This window comes from Podarcis erhardii, assembly GCF_964252035.2.
Source record: "Podarcis erhardii genome assembly, chromosome: 3".
Lineage (NCBI taxonomy): Eukaryota > Metazoa > Chordata > Lepidosauria > Squamata > Lacertidae > Podarcis > Podarcis erhardii.
Window position 1 is genome coordinate 34,739,329 of NC_138507.1, and position 22,371 is coordinate 34,761,699.

The 22,371-nt window shown below is 42.4% G+C and overlaps 1 protein-coding gene and 1 long non-coding RNA gene across 2 annotated transcripts in view; one reads left to right on the forward strand and one right to left on the reverse strand.

Moving 5' to 3' along the window:
- LOC309339520 overlaps window positions 1-22,371 on the forward strand; it is a 93,979-nt gene that overhangs the window by 65,895 nt on the left and 5,713 nt on the right. Inside the window, exon 2 of the long non-coding RNA XR_014155438.1 lies at window positions 17,888-17,974. This is a non-coding gene — a long non-coding RNA (uncharacterized lncRNA). The remainder of the gene's footprint in view (window positions 1-17,887; window positions 17,975-22,371) is intronic.
- LGSN (lengsin, lens protein with glutamine synthetase domain) lies at window positions 1,094-11,889 on the reverse strand. The gene is made up of 4 exons (XM_081854247.1): window positions 11,848-11,889; window positions 7,916-8,861; window positions 5,819-5,985; window positions 1,094-3,138 (listed from the first exon to the last, which is right to left on the reverse strand). The coding sequence occupies exons 1-4, from the start codon at window positions 11,872-11,874 to the stop codon at window positions 1,939-1,941; spliced, it is 2,340 nt and encodes a 779-aa protein (XP_081710373.1). The 5' UTR covers window positions 11,875-11,889; the 3' UTR covers window positions 1,094-1,938.

Genomic DNA, 22,371 nt, shown 5'->3' on the forward strand with positions numbered 1-22,371 from the left:
ACAAAGGCTTGGAGGCAGTGATTTCCGCCCTGTCCTGTGTTCATCGCAATCAGCTCCACTTCTGTTCTGCTACAGCTCAGCTTCTGCTAAAACCTACATTATTCTCCTCATCCTCCCCAGTGGCTGAAACTAACATAATCAATTATGTAATCAATTGGGTTATTAACTTTGGTTCATTTCGCAGAAGGGAAACATCAACAACAATGCAGAAAATAAAATATTTATGTAACATTCACAGACTTTAAAAAGATAGTGAATATGAGTGGGTTGATCTATCTATCTATCTATCTATCTATCTATCTATCTATCTAGGGGATGCGGGTGGCGCTGTGGTCTAAACCACAGAGCCTAGGGCTTGCCGATCAGAAGGTCGGCAGTTTGAATCCCTGCGACAGGGTGAGCTGCCGTTGCTCAGTCCCTTCTCCTGCCAACCTAGCAGTTCGAAAGCACGTCAAGTGCAAATAGATAAATAGGTACCGCTCCAGTGGGAAGGTAAATGGTGTTTCCGTGTGCTGCTCTGGTTTGCCAGAAGCGGCTTTGTCATGCTGGCCACATGACCCAGAAGCTATCTCCCAACAAACGCCGGCTCCCTCAGCCAGTAAAGCAAGATAGGCGCCACAACCCCAGAGTCATCCATGACTGGACCTAACGGTCAGGGATCCCTTTACCTTTATCTATCATCTATCTATCTATCTATCTATCTATCTATCTCTCTCTCTATCTATCTATCTATCATCTATCTATCTATCTATCTATCTATCTATCTATCTATCTATCATCTATCTATCTATCTATCTATCATCTATCTATCTATCTATCATCTATCAATCATCTATCATCTCTGTGAACATTGCATAGATAATTGCACAATTTCTGTTCCTGACCTTGGATGAGCATGCAGATTGTGGCAATTTCCATTTCCAATTCTGTTTCCAGTAGAATTCTCTGAATCCCTACATGTGGGAGCATTCTGTGAGCAAAGGTTCATTCATACCCCACCGGTGGAAAAAGGATGCAGCTTTTTTCAGTTTCCCCCTTCCCAGTGAAGCCCACCCCAAAATCTGCTTCAGATGATTGGGGTATCTTTCAACTCTAGGGTGGGGGTGGCAAGAATCACATCCACCAGTGACATCCTTCACTGGATTGCATCACCATGTGTCTAGAATGAGTCCTTCTGTTTGCCAAATGGAACTCAGGATCCAAGCCATAGTTCAGCAATTATTCTTCTAAGAAGTATAAAACTTTTAGAACTTAACTTAAAATAATACCACTCCCTGATGAACAGAGCTACACTTGGATAGGCTTTATCTTGTATGTGAATGGTTCCCAGTTGCTGTATACAAAGCTGAAAAAAACAGCATTGGAATTATTTACAACCTTTTTTATTGATGACTGATCTTCATGCTGGAGCTTTTCACAACTTCAGTTCAGCACTTTGCTGCAAAACTGGTACTGAAGGAAACAATCCAGGAAATAAGTGTGTACAATGCAGCACAGGATTTCACTAGCCAGCTTTGTTTTTTTCAGTATGCCAAACATATACAGAACTCTGGGGCAAAGGAATCAGGGTGCTCTATATGCCAGCATTTGGAAACTGAAAAAGCCTTATTCAAGAGCATCTATATTTACTACAAAACTATGGAAACCAATCTTTCTACCAATCAACAATTCTAATACTCTGTATAGCATTTAACAAGTGTTCAGAGTAATGCATTTGCATTATCTGGGTGTGATCCTTACAACAACTCTGTAAGGTAGGTAAATTTTATTATTTCCCATGCTGCAGATGAGAGGACTGAGGCTGAGAGAGAGCAGTTTGCTTAAGACTGCCCTGTGAGTTCATGGCAGAGATGGGATTCAAACTGGAAACTTCTTGATCCATAGCTCAGGCTCTTAGCCATAACACTACAAGGACACTCAAAATGTCATGCACTTGTGCTAGATAAAATATTCTAAAAATTTATTCCTTTCCACGTCCATCTCTTCATTTTCCATCTCATACTGTTTCATAGCAACGAAATACTGGACAAAGGTGTTACCTAGGGCTTCCCGGATGCACTCATCTTCCTGAAGTGCAATGAGAGCATCTTCCAATTTCAGCGGGATTGTTGCAACTTTGAACTGAGCAGTGCTCTGGATCTCCTCTGATGCCTCCTGGAAACTGAGTCCTCTCCTTATGCCATCCAGACCAGCAGCGATAGTAGCAGACAGAACCAAGTAAGGGTTTGCCATTGCTGAACCTAGCCTGCTTTCAATCCGAGTTCCTTTCTCGCCATGACTTTTGACGTTAAATGCACAGCTGTTATCATTCCATGCCCACTTCACAGACACCATCTCCTTGGAATCCTTGCGGTACACGTTGTAGCGTTTACGGCAGCCGATTGTTGGAGCCATCAAGCAGCTCAGAGCTGCAGAATGCACCAATAACCCAGCAAGCCAGTTCTTCCCTATGTCGGTGAACTCGGGGCCTCCGGAACCAGAAGAAAACAAATTATTCTCCCCAGTGATATCCCAAAGGCTGTGGGAAAGGATGCCTGAGTTGCAAAATCCATTCTCGGTGAAAAAGCTGGCAATGTAATTGTACTTTTTGGCCACTTCTTTAATGCCAGTGCGGAAGGTGAAGGCACTGTCGGCTGCACTGAGGCCAAACTCTGGCTGAAAAGAGATCTCCATTTGGCCAGGTCCTGTGGAAGACGAGAAACTCTCAATGTTCGCCCCAGCATGATACATCCCATCAATGAGTTCTTGAATGAAACACTGGTCTTGGTTATTGAGCATGGTTGTAGTGGGGAAAGTGATCGTCTTTGAATTGATGATTTCGGCAATGCCATAAATGCAGAACTCGTAAGTGAAGGCAGAACGCAGGGCAAAGCCATGGTCTTGGAGTTGCCCCAGCTGTTGTTTGGCAATGTGCCTGGGGGAAGTCAACAAAGGGTTGCCAGTTACAGCGAAGGAATCGCAGATCACTCTAGCAGTGTCTTCAGTCCATGGCAAAACCCGAAACGTTGATAATTCAGGACTCAGGATTATGTCGCAGTTGAAATTGCTGGCGCTTATATGGTTTATTTCATTATCCTTGGGGTTCAGAGTCAGTTCAAGGTAACCTCTGGGCATGGCAACACCATGGATTGCTTTGGCCTAAACAGAGGGAAGAAACTTTTAGGATTGTGCTGTAGTCACTTTAACACTGCAATTATAAGGTACAATTATGATTACAACAGTGAGAAATGCTATGCCTGTATGAGTTCAAATTCTGCGCAAGGGTAGCTGTGTGTCTGATTTTACAGAGGATAGTCCTTTATCTGAAGGGCTGTCTGGTGCAAGACCATTTCAAAGATACATTTCAAAGAAGGGAGAGCAGGAGCCCTGAAGCAGCCCATCAACAATTAAAAGCACCAGGACAGCAGATTGAGCAGACACAGAATCTTTTCCATTAAACTGAGATTATTTCTAGTTCAGCTATAGTATATTTCTAAATTAGAATCTATACATATAAATTAACACATGCAAATTTTATGCTAATATGTGTCTTCTTTTGCCCTTTTAATTCTGATGATGGACTTCCTCTTTCTTGGTGATATGTAAGGGGCCACACTTCCAAAGCAGGGGTGTCAGCAACTTGTTCCATAAGGGAGTTATGCACTGTATCTCACAAGAGATATATCCAAAGATTTCTAAGTGTCCAGTGGGACCTCTAGCATCTTTTCTTTGAACAGGCACACACAGAGTACATTGGAGGTTGCCAATAGGGTTGGGAAATAAAAAGGCCCAGTGAGCATTTTGGTTGTGTGGTTCTCTGGATTGTGGTATAGTTCACTAACTCTTCAGTGAACTTCCTCTGTGAAAGGTTAGCAACTAGCTGCGTCTCAGGTTGCACCCTGTTTACAACTTCCTCCTACTTCTCACACTTCCCTCTTGGGCCTCATGGCTTCCTTGTTCTACTATAGACTAGTTAGCTAGACTAGAACTAGGAGCTTTTCTACCCAAGTATCTATTTTCCGTATCTACAAGGTTAGTTTCAGTACATACAAGTGTGTGTGTGTGTGTGTGTGTGTGTGTGTGTGTGTGTGTGTGTTTGCAACAGAAAACATCTGCTCCAAGGTTCACTCCCTTAACACTAGTTTGCCCTGCATACCCAAAGGGTTTCAACAGGTAATTGGAACAAATAATCCAACAAATTTGTTAACAGGTGACATTGGCCAACCCGACAATAGGTGGAATCCAACTGGTGCCCTTGGTTTCAGGGAAGGGCTCGTGATCCTGCAGACACCTTCACAAATGGGAGAAGAGGGGAGGTGATTTGTCTTATTCCCTTTACAGGCCCCCACCCCATATTCCACCCTGTTCTGGGAGGTCCCCCGACACTTGAGGGGAATGAAAGAGGCCATAACCTGAAAGAGGGGGGGAATTGAAACATGTTCGAAAATCACCCCAAACCCATCAAACAACTTGCCAATGTGACAATAACTGAAGGCAGAAAGATAAGAAGACATGTAGCAATCCAACAATCAAGGCTAGAAATGTGCAGGTAGAAAAAGAACCACCTGGATGGAAGGCAGGAAATCAACTAGTCCTTTCGTTCTGCAAAGGGGAAATAGAATTCCTAATAACTGCCTCCCCTCTCTATTAGCAGAGGCATACGCTGGATCAAAAGTCCTTCCAAGAATCCAACAGCATCCTATGTCAGTAACCTATAATATTGTATATGTGGTTAGACCTAGTCCTGCACACCTGTGCTCATCTTACATTCCAACTTATTTTTTATTTTATTTTGAAGAACATCAGATGACTTACACTTTCACTTCTACTTTAATTTGAGCTTGGGTTGGGGATATATCAGACAAGTTTAGGTTAATTTGAAAAGGGTGAGCCTGGCTCCCTGCACTTTGAATTGAGTGATGGGTGAAAAGATGGTCCAATTACCCAATCGCCTTTCAAGAGCATTAAATTCCCTGGAAGAGAGTTCATTTCTGCTAATGCCTAAATGGCATCAGTGAAAGAAAATTGGATCTGAGCCCATAGCTTCAAAACTACAGCAAGATCTAAGGACAAAATTAAGAGAAAATTGCCTTTGGGGCTTCAAAGAAGTTTAGAATGAAAGAAAAGTTTTACTAGATTTCCAGTAATGCCAGTATATATTTTCACTCAATGGAACCTGAAATATTCATGACACGGTTATAGCTAAAATACAGCATATAAACCATCCATGCTGAGTATCACATAAACAATACACCAAAAGGCCCTTAGAGGTCACTACTTTCTATACAGCTGCTACCAAATGCTTCATAATATGACTCATATTTATTGGAACACCAGCATCACCAATATTATTATTAAGCCGTCATGCGTACAATGGTATTTTCTTATCTGATTTAATCGCTGAAAAGGGAATACTTCCAAACTAGAATGATTCCCATGCTATCACTTCAGTGCCTTTTGCAATTTGCTCTTGGCCTCCTGCTGCAATTTGCCGATGTCAAATAAAACAGGATCGTTGTGCATGTTGCAAATGTTTAGAAAAAGAAAGATAAATCTTGGGGAAGGAGAGTCTTGGGTGTGTAAAGAATCAACACTGACAAGTTCTCTTAATTAGATTTGCATTTCTTCAGGGCTGAGGAATGACCGCTTTGGCAGGGCAGGGGGACAGCAGGGAGGAGATGAAATAAACCTTATAGGGTACCGGTGAACAAAGGAGGAAATATATGTTGTGTAAACTTGAATTGTATTGCACATGGCAAAGGTTTGTGGTATAGCAAGTTGTCTCTTCATGGCCTGGGAACACAGAAGAAGACTTGCTACGGGGGATGGATAAACGTACCCGGAAAAAACGAGACGGGATGCTCTTCGATCTTGACACGCCATGAAGGTCGGCTGCTTCAAACCTGACAAAATGTATATTGTCTCTGGACATCTGTTCTTTAATGCGCTCAATCTCAGAGACCAAGTGAAGGGGAATGCTCTTTACACTGGGATCTCGGCTGTGTTCTAAAAATGAAAATACACTTGATCAGGTCAAAATTTAAATATTTGCCATCAACATGTCCACGCTGCTATATCTTTTCAATGCAGCGCAAAGATCAGTACAGTGGTACCTCTGGTTATGAACTTAATTCGTTTCAGAGGTCCGTTCTTAAGCTGAAACTGTTCTTATCCTGAGGCGTGCTTTCGCTAATAGGGTCTCCTGCTGCGCGTGCGCCTCCAGCGAGCGATTTCCGTTTGCATCCAGGAGCAGCTACTTCCGGGTTAGCGGAGCTTGTAACCTGAAGCGTTCGTAACCAGAAGCGTTCGTAACCAGAGGTACGACTGTACACATAAGCATCTTGATTCTAATGGTGTGAAGCAGAAAGGCCTCTGGTGCAGCATGTCTTAAGGCTCAACAAGATACACTTTGCAAATAATAACTTAGCAATACACCTAGATAACGTCTGTGTATATGCAACGTATAAATGGTGAAACATTTTAGGTGGTAATCAACTGAAATTTACTCAGAGTAAGCCTATTGAAATTAATGGACCTAGCTTAGTCACGTTCATTCATTTTAATGGGGCTACCCTGAGAAAATTCTAGCTGAATGCACCCCCCGCCAGAGCCCCACAGATTTCAGACAGGCCTCTGCTGCTCTCAAACAGCTGGTTCTTCACTCATTATTAACAGTTGTAGTCACTAAACTGCCGGAAGCAAATGCAACCAGTTGTCTGAAGGGGTCTAATTATGATATAGTTTGGATAAGATGCAAAAATCTAGCTTTCTGGATTCCGGGTGGCCACAGATTCAGTCATTTGTTGGACTCATTTATTCAGATTAGTTCCGCATGATTGATACGTGCTACTTTGGAGCCAATTAAAACTGTCTCCAAATTTTGCCTAATCCACATGCAATCCAAAGTGAATTTGCAGGGTTCCTGCTCAGGCAATATTTCTTTAGGAATTTCATGGGCCTTTATTAAGTTTCAATGATGTTAGCCAGGTGACGTGCAGGTGAAGAGCTTGACACAGCCCTGGTTCTCTATTAAATGATGTATTTATTATTACAGTTTATAGCCTCACTTTCTGCATGGAACACCCAAGGCAGAAAGCAATGGATTGGGTGAATCTGAAGGAGCCTGTTCAGGGAAAACTTCTACATGCATTTCATTGAAATTAGCTTTAAAAAGTTCTGCTCAGGAAAGTTCTGCTCATTCCAGTGTGGTATAGTGGTTAGAGAGCTGGGCCAGGACCTGAGAGGCTTGGGTTCAATTTCTCACTCAGCCATGAAGCTCACTGGGGACAATCTGGGTTGGAGCCTTCCTGTGCCCGCTCCCATTAGAGCAGAGCAGGCATAGGCAAACTCGGCCCTCCAGATGTTTTGGACTGGTAATCAAAGGATTCCCATCATCCCTGACCACTGGTCCTGCTAGCTGGGGATCATGGGAGTTGTAGGCCAAAAACATCTGGAGGGCCGAGTTTGCCTATGCCTGGAGTAGGGGATATCTCCATGGTGTCCGTGTTTTTCAAGAGCTATCCTGCAGCTTTCCCCCCTCAGAGTTCATGCTTTCATGATACTTCTGGCTGCTCTCCTTATTGGAGCTACCAAAAATGACATTTTTTTGCTGAGGTGGGGGGTGGAGTGGAAGCAAGCATTTATCTTTTGGCAAAAATCATCGGGGGGAGGCACTGATAATGACACAACGCAGGCACCCACCTTCTTCTCCCCTGCCGAGCCCTAATTACTGAGTTTGAATGGGCTCCTCTGACCCTCCCACTTGTGGCATTTATACACACACGCACACACCTTTTTGATCCACAATGTCCTTGTATACCATAAACCACACAAGTCTGTGTTGTCAATAAAAACAAGACAAGGCAACACTTCTGTTTAACTGGGAAGACTCCCATCCCTATATGGTGTGCTGCAGGCAAAGTCTTAACTTCCTTACCAGATGTGGGCTCAAATTTAGCTTCTGAAGCACTGCCTGCATTGGGGGAATGTGTCTGTTGCCTCCCAGGAGAATGATCCATATCTTCGCTTTCAGATGGCTGCTTATCCAACCCAGCAGAGCTGTGCAGCAGAGGCGGCTTCCCTGCTAGCCCTGCTCCTGGCTTGCGCCCAGAGAGGACTTTCTGATCACCTCCTCTTAAATGAGGGTGAAACATTTCCATGTAGCTCCTTTGATTATCACTAGACTTCAGCGGAAGTGTATGGGAAGAGGGACTTCTGGGTTTGCCACTGTTCTTAACCCTGGTACTCAGCACCGGGCTTTCTCTCAACAGGTTTTTCAACTCTTGCAAAGTTTCTTTGGAAATTCCAGAGCCCAAAGCTAAAGAGACTTTGCTTTCATCTTTTTCCTGGGTTGCTGCATGATGGTCCATGTCCTTTTTCTCAGTCATGTGGAACTTCCACTCCTTCTCTGCTGTGTCAAGTTTCTCTTTATCATTTCCTGGTGTTTTTGCATTCTCCCAGATTCTCACTGTATTTAGACACACAACTTTCTCTTCTTTTCCATCTAAATCTGTTTTCAGTGCATGGTCTTCTTTGCCGAAATTTTCTATTGCCCCATGAGCTTCTGGGCTGCTTTTGTGAGGTTCCTCTCTGTCCTGCTGTGGGTCTTCTGTTGTATGACAATATTTGGGAGGGCTCTCATCTGCTTCCTGCATTGCTGGGAAGCCTAGTGGTTTCTGAAGAAGTTCATCTGTACATGGCTTGAGGTGAGCAAGCTTTCTTTGATGAGAGAGAGAATCAGAAGTGTTTCCAGGGTGAGAAGTGTCCATAGTTTCACATCCTGCTGTAAGGTTCTGCTTCCCAGTGACTTTGACTCCTCTTTTTCTTCTCAATCCACACATGCAGTTGCCATCAACTTCCTCAGTTTCATTTCCGGCAGTGCTCTGCAATCATCAGCAAATATAAACAATATGCTCTGATCGAATGAAATATGCAGCCCTCTTTAATTCACACTTTATACATTTGACATACTTGCAGAATTTATTCATTCCATAAACCCAGGCCCAATGCACATTGTAACATCCACACCGCAAGGGGATTTAGGCCACAACCTAATCAAAGCTCGCTCTTCTGTTAAATGTTTAATAGAATCCAATATATAGATATCTCATCTTGTTTTTGTATCCTTAATCTGACAGATTATGGGCAATCTAACACCAGTCAGACAAGAAAGCAGGACACCCAGGGATCTGCCTTAATTATTATTGTTATTGTTACTACTATTTGTATACTGCTCTATACCCATAGATCTCAGGGCAGTTCACAACATAAAATTACAATATTAAAAAACCACAAAATACATAACAAAAATAAGAACGGAAACAAACCAATAATCCCCATTCCACATCACATATAAAAGGACACTGGATGTCAATCAACTAAAGGCCTGCTTAAAAGGGAACATTTTCTCCTGGCATCTAAAGATGTATCATGAAGGCGCCAGCCGAACCTCCCTAGGGAGAGAATTCCACAAAGAGGGAGCCACTGCAGAAAGCACCCGTTCTCCTATTGCCACCCTCCAGACCTCTCATGGAGGAGGCACACATAGAAGGGTCTCAGAGGACAATCTCAGGGTCCGGGTAGGTTCATGTGGAGAGAAGTGGTCCTTGAGGTATTGTGGTCCTGAGCCATTTAAGGCTTTATAGGTCAAAACCAGCACTTTGAATTGGGCCCAGAAACTAATTGGCAGGCCAGGATCAGTGCAATTTGCTCAAACTGTCTTGTCCCAGTAAGCCAACCTGGCTGCTGAATTCTGTACCAGCTGAAGTTTCCGAACCGTCTTCAGAGGCAGCCCTACATATGATGCACTGGAGTAATCTAACCTAGAGGTTACCAGAGCAACAACAACAACCGTAGTTAGGCTATCCCTGTCCAGATAAGGGCACAGCTGGGCCACCAGCCAAAGCTGGTAGAAGGCTTCCTCTTATTATAATTAAGTCTCCAATCATTTCTTGATGAAGGAGGTCTGCTAGGAAAGTTTGCTTGTCCAAAGGGTATTTTCTTAAAAACATTGTCTTCTTGAGTCTTTAAGTAATCCTGCATTCTGTATACCAAACAGCTAATTGTTCACTCCATCCCAAAGTCTCAATTAAGTTCTTCCTATCAGAAAGGAAGCAGAGTTCCCATAGCTGAGCATGAAGAAAAAACTAAATTATACAAAGTATGAATGGAAAACATTCATCAATATTTCATCTCTCCCCAGTGAGATCTTCAGGAAAAGAAAGCAAGAGAGAGAGAGAAGAATTACAAGAAAGGTAGTTTTACCTTCTCTAAAAACACTGGAAAGCAAAGGATTTAAGAGATGGGAATACTGGGCATTAACAATGTATGGTTTGAGAGGGGTGTGTGTGTTTCAGAGAGTTTAGAATGATCTGATGCTAAGCTGCTCCACAGGGCAGCAGATTGTGGTGCCAAAGTTCTGTGGTGGAAGACTGGGGTGGCTAAGCCCACGTACCCCATCTTCCCTTAGAACTCTAAGACACCCCATATTTTCTTTTTTTAAAACCAAGTTTCAGTTTTAGCATTTTGACTTTTTGTATGCAATACACAAAAGTGCGGGTTAAGTTATTGCAAGTTTAAGTTAAGTCTGCTGCAACTGGATTTCTTATAGACAGTGGAAATCCTGAATGTATTGGATTTGTGACTATTATGCTCATTTGCCTTCAGTAGCAGTAAAGCTCTGCTGGATGAAATACAATTGCCTCTGGTCTATTTTGGGGGGGGATCCTGCAACGTGTTTAAGTTTTTCCTCTGCTAGCTATACATTGGAGTTCTGCTCTGGCTCAATATTGAATAGAATTCCATGACAGATCCACACAAATTGTCTGTGTGGATGGCAATCTTAATTGTTGCTGATTTTTTTTTTTCTAATACAGCACAAGTTGGGGGTACAATCCAGCATTTTAAGGCCCCGTAGAAGAGTTTAGCAACTGCTTCTTCTCTCTCTCACTCAGATCATTAGAAGTTGATGGCCAGGAGCGTCTTACCCATAGAGGCTAGTGGCGCGGGGCGCCGGGGTGCCAAGTTCTGGAGGGTGCCCAGGAAGAGGCGGAGGCTGGACGCAGCACCTCCCAGCATCAGCTCGCCACCCTCACCCACCTCTGCCATGCCGCGCCGAAGCAGCGCCGCACCCGGAGCCTCCGTCTGCTGTGGCCACAGCGGCACAAAGCGACCAGCTTAGCTGGGAGGCGCCGCGTCCAGCCTCTGCCTCTTCCCCACCGGAGGAGCCGCTGCCTGCCTCCTCCAGCCCCACCAGCAGCGCTGTCCTCCCTAAAGAACTCTGGGAAATGGGGGGGCACCGGACGGAGCTTTGCACCATGGCGCAGGATATGCTTAAGACAGCCCTGCTGATGGCTTATGCCTTAGATTTGTCCACTGAAGCACAGACAGCGTTGATTTAATTGAATTCCCTTCCTGACATGTGTACTGCACACAAATAGTTAACCTTTCAGCTTAGCACAGACAACTAGCTGACTTTGGAGGCTTTTAGCTCAACATCTAACTTCAAAGGGAAAATGCTGCTGCTTGCTAAGCACACAGTGCATCAAACACCCCAAACTTTGCCTGTCTAGCAGTTCCAGATCCAAGACATAAAGCGATGGTGTTTGGGACTGATTAAGTTATTACCTAACACTGCATGCTCAGTCTAATTTCTTGAAATCAGTCTTCTGCTTGTTTATTTGTTTGTTTGTTTGCTTGCTTGCTTGCTTGCTTGCTTGCCAACTTATTAAGGTTACATCCCAATATTTTCAATGCACTATTTTTCACCAAACAGTGCAATGGAGATTCTTTTTCCTCACCACCATTCATAAGCAAAGCATGCACCTAGCAAGTTTTGTTTACATCATTCACAACACACATATATTTTACCTGGCCATTGGCATCTTCTTTGTCCATCTCCTGCACATTTTGGTTCCAGCTCTCATTCAATATGGCTAAGGAAATGCACCCAGTATTTATGGAGGTGTCTACAATAGACCTATCTGCAACAAAATGAGCTAGCACAGAATTTCCAGAAGCTCCTCTCTTCTGGGCCAATGATCAACTGGGGGAAAGAAGCCATAGAAAGGGAGGGTGCTTTGCTGGAATAGTTTAGAGAGAAAATGTATGTTTGTAGCCAACCAGCTGCCAGGAAACACAAGACAAAGAAAGCATAAAACAGTTTTGTTCAACTATTTTTTTCACAAGCTTTTTCTTTTGTTTTGTATGATGTAATTATTTTGTTGCTATTCTGAAACCCAACCTATTGATGCAATTCTTAGGGCCATTCCAACAGCAAAGTGCTGTTGAACGCAACACAGCAAGAAAGGGTGCAGCACCAAATAGAATCAGCCTTGTGTGTCCCTTGCTAGATGTTGGTGGCCATTGTTTCGCTTGGCTCTTTGTGAAAAGGGTTCAGAATCTTGCTGAATGAACAAATTCGTATTGTACATGCCTTTGCCTGCATTGTTGTAGGTCAGGATGGGAAGGGATAGAAAGCATCTTGCTAAATGGGCATTTGGGTTCTGCATGTTTCGTTAAACTGACTCAGCAGGACAAGAGACAAAGCTGAACAGCCTAGCACAACCCTTTGGGGGCTAACACTGGTTTCTGTTTGCTCCACAATCATTGCAGTTGCAAGCGCGAAAGCCAGTCTGCTCAGATAGTATTATCCACTTTGTGTTAACATATAAAATTTTAGAGTGTGGGTTGGATAAGGCATGAGAGCACAACCATCTAAACATTTGGGGTTATATCCGGTTAAGTCACACTCAGAATATTCCCCCTGAAATTAATGATCCATAGGCCACATTTGCACCGTGTATTTAAAGCACTACAGTGACACTCGTGGCTTGCCCCAAAGAATTCTGGGAGCTGTAGTTTGTTAAGAATGCTGAGAGTTGGTAGAAGACCTCCCACAGACCTAAAATTCCCAGATTTCCCCATGAAGAGGGACGACTGTAGGAATTGTAGCATTGGGAGGGGAATTGTGGGTCTCTCAGCACCCTTGATTCAACCACCTCATTCTCCTGCAGGAACACAACAGGCCTTTCTAGAAAATGCTCAAAAACTGGTAGCTAATTTCCAATTATTAAAATTAGAAGTTATTCCAGAACCCATTTGTTCAGGGCTGCAATATCAACTGCTACATCTGATCAGATGCTGAACAATATTTTACATCACCTAATAACACTCATAATGACACACTTTTCAACGTCTACATCTTCAAGCAAACACGGATATGTGAATTAACCCTTATAGTCTTGGAAAAGGGTAGATAAAAATATGTATGCAGATAGTGTGAGATTCCATTGGTTGGAATCAGTTATATTTAATATGTTGCAACCTATCCCAATACCAAGAAACAGGATTTTGTTTTATTTTTCAGTTTCTGCTGTCCATTCCTCCCAATTAGGAGTTCAGACGGTGAGTGCAGGCCCCATGGATGGCTCAGTTCAAAGAGACTCAGAGCCAAAGGAATGGTTGGTGCTGCCAACTTTGACAGCACTGCAAGCAAGGATCTGAAAACTATGCAATCCAGTGTTTAGATCCTTCGTGTCCATATGCAGACTGCTTGCAAAAGCGTAAATTCATATTCCTAGCCACAGTCCCATGCAGAGGCAGGCTTAAACACATTTGTTTCAATGAGCTGGTGAATTCATTAGAACTTATGGGCGATGCAGCTTTCTTGTATTACAATCTACAGCTTTTTAAATTATTGTGCATCACTTCAGAATGCATTTAAAAAGATGAGGGGGAGTGGGGGAGGGAGAGGAGGAGAGAGAGATTAGTTCTCTAGAGTGTTTTAGGGATGGAGCTAGGATGAACATTGGGTTTGTCAAACAAATGAAAGAACATTGAGTTGTTTAATCATGTTCCATCTAATTATTGATTGCATTTAAATATGTTGCCGATCTTGATTACTAAAGCAGTATATTAAGATGGAGACTGATTAATTCACATACATTGGCATATCCTCAAACTTTCAGTTCAGGTGCCTTTCAGAGGGGCAGACGGTAGCTCCAAAATCAACAGCAGGAGCCTTCAGCAGTCGCAGGGAAGTCAGAAGCACTGGTAGAAAGTGGATATTAAAACATAGAAAACACTCATTGCACTCAGAAGGCCCCATGTTCTGTACAAATTCCCATTTATTCTTCATCCATTGCACTCCCACCACTGGTTTGGGAAAGGAATGTACACATGACATTTGCCACAATCCATATCCACTCTATAACCTGCTGTTTCTTATAAAATACTGCATATTGATGGGTTCCCCCTCTTCGCCTCTACTAGTTTTGATCCAAATTGAGGAAAAAAGAACAACCTAGCTGTGTTTTAATGTTGTGATGTGTACACAGCCTTGGCCTCTTCTACCTGCATGCGGACAAGTGTAGATTTCTGCAGCATTGCATCCTAATCCTGCTAAAGGCTTCATGGAATGCACTCCTGCTTACCGTGCAAACTTTAAATCACTAAGGGTGCTTCCAGTGTGTCACTTTTTTGGGTGGGTGTAGGGGGAGATTCAGTTGGACACCAGAAAATTCAGGTTGCACAATTATAGTTGTTTGGGAGGTCTTGCGCAACAAACCTGCTTCTTTAAAGACCTGGATTTCAGCAATAAGGAAAGTGAGGTTGGGGGAGAAAGCACTGGAAAGTGTGCAGTAACAAGACAGTGGTTTTGATGCAACTGCCACGTAACCTCCCTGGAAACCATTCAGAATGAAAGCTCATTAAATAGCTAGCTTCATCTAAACCCCCTACAAATCAAATCAGGATGAGTACTTAATAAACAGGTCATCTGGAAGCCCCCAGACTTTAAAAAAAATTGATAACTCAAAAACATTGGTGCCACTTTCCACTTTAGTGTAAAAGGGCTGAACTAGGAACATGGGAAATGTGTGTGTGCGCGCGCACGTGCAGGTGTTTTCCTTACCCAGAAAATACAGGGCACGGAACAGTGAGGAGGTGACTGAGTTAATTATGAACTTTCCAGTTACTGATACTGATATCAGGAGGAGTATCAGGAAGACTGCATCAAATTTAATGATTACTTAGTTAAATATGTTAAGTTAAATTAACTGAAAACAGCTTGCAGATACTTAATTGGCTGAGGATTTTATTTAAGTTAAGTGATGAATTAATATGTTTAATTTCATAATGTGAAGATCTAAGGATGTTAATGTTTAAGTTAATTTTTTTTAAGAACTGTGATTTGGAAAACCATTAAAAGGACATGCAATGAAATTCAACCAAGGGGAAGCGAGGAAGTCACTTAACAATATTAATAAGTGTAATTTTAATAAGGCTATGATTCATGTTTTTTGTTCTATGTGTTTGTTTGTTTATAATGTTGTGAAAACCAATAAAAAAATGGGGGGGGATGTTGAACTTTCCACAGCAAAGTTCAGTCCCTCACATACTCCAGGCATCTTCTTTCTAAGTGAATTTACACCTCAGAATTTGGGTTTCCAACAAGCCAGGGGGTGTGTGGTGGGGAACAACCTGGTCTAGCCTTCTGTGCATTTGAAGAATCTTGATATAAAGGAATCAGCAGGGGAAGCATTTGAAAGTGTGGTTCTAAAGCACCATTAACTGATAACATCTGTATATGAAACTGTTAAAAGCACAAGAAAGAAGCGGGTAGCATCGAACTGCGGACTGATCTGAAGCCAGTTTTCATTGCCAATAAAGTACAGTGGAACCTTGGTTTTTGAATGTCTCAGCTGCCAAATGTTTCGGAAACCGAACGCCGAAAACCTGGAATTGTTTTCGATTTTTTTTGGAACTCGAACAGCTTCCAAGGCACGTTTCTCATTTTTCCCCATTGAAATTGCTGACAGCCCTTTGATCCTCGGTTTTCGAACGTTTCGGAAGTCGAACGGTCTTCCGGAACAGATTATGTTCAAAAACCAAGGTACCACTGTAAGTATTTTTGAGGTTTGAGGAATACCAACGGAATGCATGCTAACAAACTGAACAAAAGAACCCTCTCCTGTACAAAATAATAATGCGTTGTGTGCTTTGCAATACAGTAGGTGGCACCATTTGCACAGCTTAAATGTTCACATCCAAAATGTTTGGATTTTGCACTTTAAAGCAAAAGCAGGGAATCTTTTATGATTCACATAATGATCAGGTTCATGGTGGCCTCTCATAATTGCATCTTGACTCTTTTTTCCCCCCTGAACAACTGACGCAGCTCCATGAGATAAAATGATGTGCTTCTGGGCTAAAATGAACGTCACAGGTGGATCATGGCTCCTTAGGAAAAAGTTTGAAACTATAAGCTAAAAGTGACCAGATGAGTTTCATCATAAACAGCCTCAGAAAAAGCCTGCTCTAACAAGGGCATAGACCACTGAGGGTGCTTCCATATATTTAAAGCACATGGCTTCCCTTGTATAATTCTGGGTAGTGTGGTTTACTCCACACACAGAGCTACAATTCCCAGAACTTTTAATAAGTCACAGTTTTCAGGATTCTGGCGGGGGGGGGGGTGATGTGCCTTAAGGTAAAGGTAAAAGACCCCAGTTAAGTCCAGTTGCGGACGACTCTGGGGTTGTGGCGCACATCTTGCTTTACTAGCCGAGGGAGCTGGCGTTTGTCCACAGACAGTTTTTCCGGGTCATGTCGCCAGCATGAGTAAGCCACTTCTGGTGGAACCAGAGCAGTGCATTGAAACGCCGTTTACCTTCCCGCCACAGCAGTACCTATTTATCTACTTGCACTTAGACGTGCTTTCGAACTGCTAGGTTGGCAGGAGCTGGGACCGAGCAATGGGAGCTCACCCCGTCATGGGGATTCGAACCGCCAACCTTCTGATCGGCAAGCCCTAGGCTCTGTGGTTTAGACCACAGCGCCACCCATGTCCCGTGATATGCCTTAACTGTGCTTTAAATGTATACTGCTCTTGAGCCAACTGTAAGTTTCTCCCCCACCAATATTCTATTATAATAATTATAATAATTACAGTTCTTACAGAATAGATACCCATGCTGTTATTGGTGAAATTATTTGTCACAACAATACAATCTTTTTGCTAAATTATTAACTATGTAATATAATATGAAGGTTATGATTCCCCCCCAGAGAAAGTTAATATTAACAATGGTGTTGTCTACCTTAAAAAAAGTGAACCATTTTCATAGTATTCCTTTATTCTCATTAACATTCACAAATGCACAGACAACCACAATCCCTCCCACTCATTCCTGCATTGTCATACCAACACAGATAGGCACAGCAACACACAAGTGAAGAAATAGCTTAAGAGGGAATATGCACCACTTCACACAATTCAATAAGGCATCTCTTTCTGTGTTTCTCTCTTGCCCCTAAATGCACATTACCAGTGCAAGTGGTCTAAAAAGCGAGATGAGCGCCGCACCCCACAGCCGCCTTTGACTGGACTTAACAGTCCAGGGGTCCTTTACCTTACTCCAAAGGAATTGCTTCCACAAGCTTCAGTCTGAAGAACTGGCACTTTTGCAAGTGACACATCATGTCCATTTTGCACTTGCGAGGATCTTTTAGTGTGGCAGCACCTATTCTTCCCTGTTTAGATGGCTTCATTTCACTGCTTTTGATGCCTACTAAAAACTTTTTTTTTAGAAAAGTCTACTCAAACACATAATTTTATCCTTTGTTTTGAAAACGGTTGATTTTTTTCTATATTTTGTTTATTTTTATTGTGTGTACATGTTTTTAAAGCGTCATGATTTTATTGCCATTTTCTGATGAATTTTTAATGTTATTAAACAGCATCATCAATCTTCTAAAATATAGATAAATATTTTTTATGCTGCACAACCTTAAACATGTCTATTCAGAAGTAAGTTCCCCAAAGTTTAATGGGACATCTAGATAAGTGTGTATAGGAATGCTGTCTTAATTATTGTAGAGTAAAATTAAAAGAGTCATTATTTTACAGTTCTCTCAGAGTAGATGGAATGCCGCTTTACCTCTTTGCCTGTTATTGGGGATGAGAGAGTTTGAAATGGAAAGCTACCAGCAAAAGGTAAGATTCATGTGGAAAGAGCTATTAGTCAACTCTTTTGTCATAAGCTGCACAAGCAATATTGCTACAGCACTTTGCATAGTTCTCATACATTTCAGCCGGGGTTTGAGCTTCATTAACATGTGACCCCGAAATTCCGGATACCACCAAACTGATGCCAAAGTTTTGGGCTAGTTTTGTGCCATTTTGCACTTCGAACTCCACGTTTTGTGCTGCCCTGCCACCCCTCAAACCAAGTAACTGACAAGGCAAATCTGGGTCACAACTTAATGCCAAAAAAATCCAACCTTGTCCAATTGGCTCCAAACCAGTGCCAAAGTGGTGTGTTGGTTTTGTGCCATTTTGTGCTGCACACCCAGCTTTCTGTGCTGCCACCCAAACTGAGTAATTGACGCCTGGGCAAATGGCCTAGCCAAATTTGCTTCCCCTTATGCCTTGGATGTTGATTGCAGCATCTGGGCTTGACGAGGCATGTGACCCTCACCTCCTCCCCGAGGTAGCGAGCCCCACCTGGGCTGCGGGTCCTTGCCTGCCTTAGCCTCCTAGAGTGTGCCTTCCAAATCTAAAAAAATTCCTTCCAGTAGCACCTTAAAGACCAACTGAGTTAGTTCTAGGTATGAGCTTTCGTGTGCATGCACACTTCTTCAGATACACAGTGTATCTGTGTATCTGAAGAAGTGTGCATGCACACGAAAGCTCATACCTAGAACTAACTCAGTTGGTCTTTAAGGTGCTACTGGAAGGATTTTTTTTATTTTGTTTTGACCATGGCAGACCAACACGGCTACCTATCTGTAACCTTCCAAATCTAGTAACTGAGTGTTTTCCAACGTTATCCACTCTTTTAACCAACATAAACATGCTGGTTCATAATATAAATGGAAATCTGGCCATGTGAAGCCGCCTCTCTCATTAGCATCTATTAATATTTTATATTTTATTCTGGGTTTCTTCCCTTGCCAGGTAAACCTAGACATATCTTTCTACCATTCTTTAAAGCAGCCTGTATTGTTAATTATTGGAGCTGTTTGAAATAAAAACATCATCTTAGGTAAAACATTCATATTTATGGCAAAAATCCTTCCCAACGTGGACAATGTCATTTCCCCCCATATTTCCAAGTCCTTTTTAACATCTTTCCATGCTTGAACATAATTATATTGGAATATCTTGTAGTTCTTAGTTGTCAGCCATAATCCCAAATACTTCCCCTTTTCCCCAGCTTCCATGTTTTGCCAAAGTTTCAGGTAGCAGAGGACCAGGAAGGAGATATCAGTGGGTGAGGGATCCAAAGCACAGCAGGAGTGTAACAAGGTGCCTGGTTGTTGTTTTTTTCAAAAGCACATGTTAAATAGTTTTTATATGTATGCATGTCAGTCTCTACATGAGTGTCCTTCAGCCTTGTCACATCCTTGTTCTCTAATATTTTCTGCAAGATGTCAAGGTTCTGTCTTAAGATGTCAACTGACTGCAGTGCTGGAGCATGGAAGAAGCATGGTCCTTGGTTGAGTTAAACATCAACTGAGAGGAAGAGGAAGTTGCCGGTCACTTCCATTCTCACATGGCTTTGGTTCAGATTGCATAGATGGTTCAGGAGCCTTGTTGAGTTGTGAAATCCCACAGAGCAGCCATTAAAATCAATAGGACGACTGAAATAAATAGTTTGAGGAAGGCAGCCAAAAGTTTCCATATGACTCATGTTGCTAATTATAGCTAAAGATCAATGAAAGGACAGCCAGTGGTCCGTTAACAATATCTGTTCTTATTAACCACCACAGAGAAGTCTTGCCCCAGTAACCCCTTACACCAAAAGGCAAGGGGGACAGAGGCAAAGGCATTGTCAAAACAAGTCTGTTGGTCCTCAGATATTTTGATTGCCTAAGCACAGTTTTACAACTAAAGTATTTGTAAAAGAACTGGATGTGCTTGTGGCAGAAACTGAGGGTACTTAGCTGAAGGGAAATGTTTAGTCATGTCAAATTTACTTTAGTTAAATTAAGTTGTAAAACCTCAACTGTCCTTACATTATTTATATCTGTAACTTCATAACTTCTCTAGGTGGTATACTAAAGCCAATAAGCTACAGGACTAAGCTCAGGTTTCTGGTTGTATAAAACCCTATACAACTTGGAACCAGGGTACCTGAAAGATCATATCATCCTTTACATATCCAACAGATCACTAAGCTCTGCAGGTGAGGGTGTCCTGAAGATGCCAGAAGGTCCATCCCACACAATGCAGGAATTGGACCTGTAGTACTGTGGCATCTACCCTTTGGGTTTTTTAATATATTTTTTGTACAAATCAGGCCTTTGTCTTGTTATATTCAAATTGTTCAAATGTCATTCATTAAAATATTGAGTAACTTTTATTTGTGCTTCTCTTTTTTTACATGCTCTATGTGTGTATTTGTCACGGTCTGGTTTATGGGCAGTCGAAGTCCCAGCTGAGGACGCCGGGAGCGGGGGCAAAATGGTAGGGTGGGAGCAGGAATGGGAGTCAGGAAACCACGGGTCTGAGGGTCAGAGAGCTGGGAGTCAAGAAGCCAAGGGTCCGAGGATCAGAAAGCAAGGAGTTAAAAATCCAAAGGCAGGAAGCGTGTTGCTGTGGCAAAGAGCCAAAGGGAAATGCTGACCTTATAGCCCTTCCCGGCTCTTGCCACCAGGTGCTGTGAGTTACCAATCGACCTCACCTGTGCGGCCGCCCCTTGCCCCTTCAGAACAAACTTAGGAAGGCCCCAGTCCTGCGAAGCCCTACCGGTCACAGGGCCTGACTCCTGCATGCACTCCTGACAGTATTTTCTATAAGCATATTTACTTACCATGGTCAAGTACTTTACATAATGATGCTCCTGCAGTACTCATATTTATTTTGTATTATTTACTAAAGTATGCAATGTTTTACTTCGTACTGATTATTAGAAAAAGCAGCTAGAGCAGGTTTGCCCTTGGACAAAGAAGCCAGTAACTTGTCTAAGATAAATTGATTGTCTAGACCACCTTGGATTCCCCACTGGCAGAAGTTTATGAAAGTTTCCCATACGAAAGTTTCCCATTAGCTGTAGAATTGCCTCTCAAGCTGTCCTTTCCCATGAACACATGAAGTTGCTAAGCTAAGTTCTTGGTCCATCTATTACAGTATTATCTGCTCTCTAGGGCTTGTGGGTGGTGGGTGAAACAACATCATTTCATACAAGCAGACAATTGAAAATAACCGGGGGGCAGTTATATTTGGCAATGGTGTCATGGAGGCATAATATAATGGGGACATTGAGTCAGACCTGTCATCTGCTGAGGCAGATATTTTCTCATGCTGTTATCAGATGGAGACATGGGGGAACAGTGAAAGGGACACTTTTCACAAAACTGTGAAGAAGGGGAGGGAGCAAATGAATTTAAAATATGTAATGGAAAACTGATAAAATAGAAAGTTACTTCTACTTACTTCCTGAAGGAGAAAGCGGGGAGGGAAGTAAGAAATACTATTTTTACTTAGTGGTTTTCAAAAGCAAACATCTGGGTTAACAATTTCATGAACTGGTGGCTCTTCATTCAAGGAAGGGGCTTTGTATTGCAAATGTGAAACCTATCTTGGTTAGAATGCTTGTTTTAATTACAAATGCCTCCCTTGCTCATAAATAACAACTGGTTGTTAGCACTGCAAGAAGCTTAACTGGTGATTTTAAGCTTCATGTATGAAAACTCGGTTAACATTGGCCCTGCTCACATATCTCGCTAACCATAGTTAAAAATCAACTTGGGTTTACTTAACTCTTCCACTCAGGAAACAAACCAGAGGAAGGATTAGCATTACATGCAAACCTGCACAGGTGCTTTCCCCCCAAAACTAAATCATGAGAGGTAAGTTAAGAGCATGGTTTTGTTTGGAAACAAACAAACCATGAGTCCTAGTTTGCACATAACATGAAGCCAGCCTATGGTTTGTTTCCTTCCTGAACTGGCAGGAGTAGTGGAGGTGTGAAGTGGGGGGCTTTTGATATTAAAAACAAAACTATGCAACCGTTTTGATTTTCACAGCTGAGTACCCTAGTAAAGTACAGGAAGGACCAGTCTAGATGTTTTAGGAGACACAGGGCTGCCACTTATTTGCACCCCTTGTAGAATCTAATTCAAACAATACATGATTTGTGCTGTGCAATTTCCTGTCCCTGCCTCAACATCATTGGTTGGCAAGGAACATGGGTAAAGAAACACACAGTGTGATAAAGAACACTGTAATGTTCAGAAGTTCACTTCATGTTTTTCTAGTAGTTCTAGCACATCAGAATCTGGAGCAGGGATGCTTAAGGAATTTGGTATTTGCAAAATCCTGTATGAACAGTTCTGAGCTGCACCTCCTGGACGTATAAGAATTTAGGCTATAATCCTAGACACACT